Source organism: Ctenocephalides felis, unplaced genomic scaffold (genome assembly GCF_003426905.1).
Source record: "Ctenocephalides felis isolate EL2017-DRISC unplaced genomic scaffold, ASM342690v1 CF-g0.4_SCAFFOLD_03571, whole genome shotgun sequence".
Classification (NCBI taxonomy): Eukaryota; Metazoa; Arthropoda; class Insecta; order Siphonaptera; family Pulicidae; genus Ctenocephalides; species Ctenocephalides felis.
In genome coordinates, this window is record NW_020539725.1 from 16,582,018 (window position 1) to 16,589,279 (window position 7,262).

The following is a 7,262-nucleotide window of genomic DNA, read 5'->3' on the forward strand; positions in this document are numbered from 1 at the left end:
AGCAAAGGTTATTATAATTATAGACATATTGACCATATACACCATATTGATTAATTTCAATGTTTATTACTTTTATTCAATTTTTCCGTGATAATTTTAACTAACTTTAACTTATTCATAAATGATCACTGGTTTTGATTCTTGAATAAAGAGATATTTTTTAAAAGTGGTACTATTTTATAAATTCAAATAAACATCTATTCTATTTATAATACAAAAATACTACTTGATATAGTGAGCATGAGGTTAGCATCTTATGTCTAATATAATTTATTATATTGTTGACAGAATCAGATAATTACCATGATTGATAATGATAATGACGGAATAAGAACAAATGCTATAAAATGTTTAGAAAGCATTGTTTTACTCCAAACACATAGAGATAAAGATTCAACCGACAATAATCAGAATAAACAAGCTGGACTCGCTGATTTTTCATTAGATGATGTTCCATTAACTTTAAAAGTTGCTAGAAGACGCAAGTTAGAAGAAGAAGCAATGTAAGCATTTAATTTTTTTTTTAGAAAATATTATTTGGAGTTTATACATCATTCTAGAAATAATTGTAATTATAATTTACTGTAATTTATTAATAATTTCACTATTTTTAGACAAATTTTCCAAGCATTGCTGCACTTTCATAATTCTCAACACATTTCAAGTGTAAATTTAATGGCATGTATGGGAACTTTATGCACAATAGCAAAGTTGCGATCGCAATTTATGCCAAAGGTTCTAGATGCATTAGATAGCTTGAATGCAAATTTGCCACCAACATTATCCAGTTCTCAAGTGAACAATGTTCGCAAACAATTAAAATTACAATTGTTTAATATTTTAAAACATCCGGCTAGCATAGATTATCATGATAACATTACTCAATTGCTTACTGAATTGGGTGCTTCTCAAGCAGATATTACTAAAAATACTCCTAAAATTGATAAAGCTGAGGAACGTCGACGGCAAAAGAGGTTTTTGGAACAAGAATTAAATAAACATTTAACAATCAAAAAGCCTAGGTTGGATCCAGAAGTTGTGGAAGAGAAAAGCAAAGCAGAATTAGAACTTGAAGAATTAGATAAAAAAAGGCAGGAAATAAATGCAACTAATGAAAAATTTGCTTTTGAAAAGTTACAAAATATTGACAATGTTGTGCAGCTAGTTATGAAAACTATGTTAAAACTTCCAAGTAAAATACCAGCGCAATTTATTCAAGAGTATTCTCCAATTCCTAATTCTGGTTCTATTGCACATATTAAAAATATTTCCAAATTGATTGGAGAGAAATTAACAGATTTGAGTATGGGACCTTCAGGATCTTTGATAAAAGATACACTAATGTCAAGAGCAAAAGAAGATTTAATAATTAATAAACCGAATGTAAGGCTTGAAGAAAATACAAAAATGGATGAAGATGCACAAGATAATGAAAATAGTGAGCTTGTACGTTTAGAAGCTATGAAGAAATTAAGAGAAAATATGGAGAAAGAACGCAGATCAGAAATAAATACTAAAGCACTTAAAATGCGTGTGAAAACTTTGAAATTGCAAGAGCTCACAAAACCACTTATGCCTGATGTTAAAGAGCAATTGTTGCTATTAGCTCTTCGAAGGTTTGTTATTAGAATTCAATATACGCATATCATTTATGGAATCAATTATATTGATATTATTTAAAGCGCTTTTTTTTTTATAAAAATCATAAATTTGTAGAATAATTTCATTCTTTTCTTTCAAACTGTGATATTTTTCAATGCAAAATGCTGCATTATTTTGATTCAAAAATAAAAAATAGTGTAGATTTCAATCATGATATAGATATTTATATACAAATCAATTAATGATCAAAGATTTTTTTTTTCAGAATATTGAAAACTGAAAGAGAATCTATACAAGGAGGTGTAATGGTGGAACGTCGTAAAATTGTTACTACATTAGCAACATCATTTAAAGCAGATATTCGTCAAACAGCATTAGAATATATATTGTTAGATATTAAAAATAGACTTGACTTAGCATTTTCTTGGCTTTATGAAGAATACAGTATATTACAAGGTGCTATGATATAAATATTAACAATCTTTGAAGTTGAATACCAGAATGAAATTCTAATAAAAACTTTTTGCTTTGAAGAAATTTAGATTATACATAATTTTAATTAAATGATGCTTTTGTGTGCATTATTACATAAAGTATAGTATCAGAATACTGTAATAAATAATAGTTTCAAAATATCATCAAAAATAAAATTATCAGTCAATTTAAGCAATACAGAAATGAAGCAATGTTTTCTGAGAATATAAACGTGTATCCAAAGGATTTCTATAGATTGTTTTTTTCTGTTTCAGGATTTATGAAAAAGGGCATCAATAATACCAAAATTGAATCAAGACCAGATTTCAGTTATGAATGGTTGCTGTGCTCAATGATTAAATATTTACTAAATAATTCAGATTTTAGAGATAAAGAATTAGTATTAACTCGAATATATTTAGAAGCACCTTGTTTAACTGATGAAACAATTTCTATTTTGGCTAGCATGTGTGAAGATGAAAATAACTTTAGAATATCTTTTAATCTTCTAAAAGAATTAATAATAAAGAAACCTCCAAAACAAACAAAGCTTTTGAATGTTTTATTGTGTTTTACAGGTAAAATAATAATTTGATATAAATTAAAAACTACATGCAATACTTTTTTAATTCAATATGAAGTAGAAATTTGGTGGATAATAAATAATTTTTTCTTTGCATTATGCAGTTCATGAATTGGAAAACATACGAGAGTATGCCATTAATACAACTGTAGAAGTTTATAAGCATAGCGAAGAAATTATGAATCAAGTAGATGACCGAGCTTCAACATTCATGAACTATTTAACATTAGATGAACCATCAAATCAATTATTTGGACCATCATTAGGCAGACCTATTAAAACAGATGTCTGGAATGAAGAATTATACAAACAATGTCTGTACTTATATCTCGCACTGATACCATCGAAGCCAGGTATGTTGAAACAAATCCTTTGTAATCCACTACAGTTTATTGTGATTTAATGAATATTTTTTATCAATCTATAAGTAAATTTTGATCTGAGTGTTATTAATAAATAGTAAAAACAGAATAATACAAATTTTAGTGCTGATTCATGACTTGGGTCGTGTTTATATACAAACTGGTCCTGATGTTAAGAGGTGCATTCTTAGATTATTAGAGGGACCAGTTAGACAACTCGGCATGGAAAATACTGAATTGATGAAATTAGTTGAGGCCTGTGCAAAGGGATCTGAAACCTTGGTTACAAGGGTGATACATATTTTGACCGAAAGAAGTAAGTTGTTATTAAATGAGCTTGGAAATATTGCACTTTTAAGCATTATGGTGGCTTTATTCTGAAAATTGAAAATAGTATTACCAGTGAATAAATATTCTGACATATTGATTATTAGTAGTTCCATAGTTTTCCAGTAATATTGTTAAAATATATGTAATGTTTTACTTAGAATCATTTATGAACTAAATATTGTTTTTTAGGTTTGCCTAGCATGGAACTAGTTTCTAGAGTTCGAGATCTTTATCACACTAAAGTATCTGATGTCCGATTCTTAATACCAGTATTAAATGGTCTTAATAAAGACGAGGTTAGTAAATATTTATAAAAATTATGGGTGAAGCCAGGTTTATGAGCTGAGCTGAAGTCCAACTAAAATAAGAAAACTATAGTATTGGAGATTTGCCATTTCACAACGTAGAGCTGAAAAGGGCTCTTCTCGCGATACAATTGCGTTTTGTGAAATAAATTATTGATATATATTTCATATTTTTCTATTAAATATTAATATATAATTTTTTTTAGTATATTTATAATTAGTTATTTGGTTTTATTATAGGTTATAGATTCTTTGCCCAAATTCATTAAACTAAATCCAGTAGTTTTAAAGGAAGTTTTTAATAAGCTGCTGAATAATCAAGCAGGTCCTACATCATATCCTAGTCCAGGTAAATTTACTGTAATTTTCATAAATTAATCATAACTGCTAAATTATCTTATATCATTATTTTTTTAAATTTTTAGTTACACCTATAGAGTTGCTTGTAGCGTTACATACAATAGACACAACTAGTGCAGATTTAAAATTCGTAGTGAAAGCAACAAGTTTGTGTTTAGCAGAGAAGGAAATTTACACGCAAGAAGTAAGTTCTTAAACAAATAAATTACACAGTTTTCATAGAAAGTTCAATAAACCCATCTCTTCGGAACTTTCTTTATTGATGATTTTTATTCAATATAAGTTATTACATGTATTACAATCCCATAAAATTTTATTTCAATGTTTGAGAATGGTGATAGGTCCTAAATTGATTATTGATATATTTATTCCTTTGATAAATAATATTTGTAAATAATATATACATAAACAATAGACATATCAATTTTAATAGAACAAATTATATATGTTGGAGAGTTTTATTCATTCCATAACATTCAAGTTCATTTACATTAAATTTTATTTATTTGCAGGTGATGTCAGTAGTTATACAACAATTGATCGACATAACTCCATTACCTACATTGTTAATGAGAACAGTCCTGCAATCAATGACAATGCATCCAAGATTATGCAGTTTAATTATGAATGTTTTACAAAGGCTCATAATCAAACAGGTATTTTATCATTATATTTTGCGTGGCTACAACAATAATGTAATTGATATGATTGTAATTTATATGTTTTCAGGTTTGGACTCAAAAACTTGTATGGGATGGATTTTTGAAATGTTGTCAACGAACCAAACCGCAATGTTTGCCAGTAAGTAAATATTTTTTTAATTTTATATCAGATAATTATAGTATGTTAGTCACACGGAAGAAAATGAATGCTTCAATTAATTTTTGAGACATATCTTTAGAATGTATGAATGTGTATTTAAAGAGTTGTTATGATTGTGAATATAGTACACTTTACAAAACAAAAATAACGGAGTTATTTAATGATACATTAATTATTGTAGTTTTCGTTTTATGAGTATAATTTATTGTATATTTTTGATAATTATCTGATTTATAATGATTTTTATAGCTTTTATATCTTTTAAAAAATATATTTCTTTTATGATAAAAAAAATACGAACACCAAATTAATGACTTAAGATTAATGAGTAAAAAACTTTATTTTATGAAAAGCTATAATGGTATTAGTTCTTATTTACCATTGTACTTTTTTAATTTTTTATTACAATTTTTGTTTTAATGATGAAAAATTAATATTTTTACTTCTTAATCAATTCTGATATTGTTGCATAATATTGGGTAATACTCATTGCATCTTGAGTTAAGATACCTAAAAAATGTAACAGTTACTGCATGACTTTAAAAAATATATTTCCTATCGAAGGGACGTAATTATAATAATTGTAAGCTAGCATATTTATAATGTGGTTTATAATGAAATGTACACGTAGTTTTCTTGATATATAAAACGAAAATCTATAAAATATAATTTGAAATTATAATTAATATTAAGATTAATTTTAAGTGTTAATCAAAAACTATTATTATTTATCTATATCAATATAATGCTACTTATTTCTACTGAAATTCTTTCGTTCCATGTTTATAATAGCAAGCAATTTTTGAAGCAAATTTAAATTTTAAAGATTTAGTTAATAGCTGTTACCACAACAATTTTATTTTTGCTTCTCAAAGTTAAATCTCATAAAATCCATTTGATTTCAATATATCTCTGAAATTTTATGTTTATGATTTCTTTTACATTATGGCGTGTTTTCATATTATAATAAATAAGTGTATGTTCTCTGGAATTTTAGTATCTATTACTGATACATATCACTCACTACATCAAATTTAAGAATTTAAATCTATAGGAGCTATTCAATTGAATGAGTCAAAAATAATTTATTTTATTTTACTGTAATTTTATGATCATTTTTATATTCAAGGTGTTGCTTCATTTACCGTTGCCACAATTATCAGATACATTAACTCAATGCCCTGATCTGCATGAACCTTTAAAACAGTATATTAATGGATTAGATGAGGAGAAAATAAAGGCGATAGACGATGAAATTATTGAAGTTATTTTCGGACCAGATGGAAAGGTTGTTATATAATTAATTCAACTAAAAATTCAAAATACAAAATTATTAATGCAAATCTGATTTATAAATTAATTAAAATTGGAGTATATTAGTCAAAATAATAGTTATATCACTTAGATAAAATAATAAGATATTTATTTGGCATTTTCAGCCTGGTATGTTACCATTCGGAGTATCTGTAAAAATGGAACCAGGGTCATGTGTGCCCATTGCAGCGAACGATGTGCTTCCGCCAGGATTGGAATAAATTTATAGCACACGGTTGCAATTGTATATTGTTTTTTATATTTAATTAATATAGAAATCTCTTAGATAAATTTATAGAATAAAGGATATTTTTATAACATTTGATTGATTAATTTTCAAACTTCAGAAGCTTTGTAAATATTGTTTGTTTATTTATAAATATACATTAAGAGGAAGAAAATGTTAATTAAATCTTCTTTTTAATTTGATTAGATTTGCAGATTCTTGATACAAAACTATGAATTGGATTTGTATTTCCATTGCCATGACTTATGCAGCAAATATATTTTTGTTGTTGTTATTGTTTTATGATCAAGTTATGAATAAACGAAAGTCGTTTATTATTATAAAATTTTAGTACTAATAATTATTATTTTAAGTTAATAAACTCAAGTTCAACTTTTAACGTTAATTTAATTATTTTATGACTTAATTAACACTCTTGCTAATGACATTATTTGGAACTTTATACTTGTACATGCAATAACCATTGATGATAACTGCAAAATTTAAGCTTTTGATCATTTTTTGCGATGTTACAAAATTAAAAATACAATTTTTATAAAAATATTTATATTTTTCAAATTTTTTAAAACTGCTTAACTTTTTCAATTACCAATAATAATAAAATAATAAAAAAATAAAATAACGAGATTTAAAGATTCTCTAAAGAAAAATAATTACATACTTATGCAATTAATCATAACCGTTCCTTATATTATACCAAAAATATTCATATAATTAAAAATATTTTGAAGTGTTTAAACGACAATAGATTTGAAAATAATATAAAAGTGGAAGCTGTAAGTGGCATTTTGCTTTAGAAAAAATTACGGGCATGCCCAGTACGGTAATCGCAAAAGTATTACATTACATATTTATTTATACGA

The 7,262-nt window shown here is 25.9% G+C and overlaps 1 protein-coding gene across 1 annotated transcript; it reads left to right on the forward strand.

Annotated features, from left to right (window-relative positions):
- On the forward strand, nucleotides 1–6,373 carry LOC113385688 (symplekin-like). The gene is made up of 14 exons (XM_026623531.1): nucleotides 1–7; nucleotides 289–503; nucleotides 615–1,616; nucleotides 1,868–2,058; nucleotides 2,352–2,654; nucleotides 2,764–3,012; nucleotides 3,146–3,337; nucleotides 3,541–3,647; nucleotides 3,897–4,005; nucleotides 4,082–4,200; nucleotides 4,529–4,672; nucleotides 4,746–4,817; nucleotides 5,968–6,126; nucleotides 6,278–6,373. The coding sequence occupies exons 2-14, from the start codon at nucleotides 304–306 to the stop codon at nucleotides 6,371–6,373; spliced, it is 2,943 nt and encodes a 980-aa protein (XP_026479316.1). The 5' UTR covers nucleotides 1–7; nucleotides 289–303.
- Nucleotides 6,374–7,262: the final 889 nt, after the last annotated feature.

Coding starts and splice junctions, on each gene's coding strand:
- LOC113385688 (XM_026623531.1), top strand. CDS start 304: ATGATTGATAATGATAATGACGGAATAAGAACAAATGCTATAAAATGT. Junction 1,617..1,867: donor TTGCTATTAGCTCTTCGAAG/GTTTGTTATTAG, acceptor TTTTTTTTTCAG/AATATTGAAAACTGAAAGAG. Junction 4,818..5,967: donor CCAAACCGCAATGTTTGCCA/GTAAGTAAATAT, acceptor TTTATATTCAAG/GTGTTGCTTCATTTACCGTT.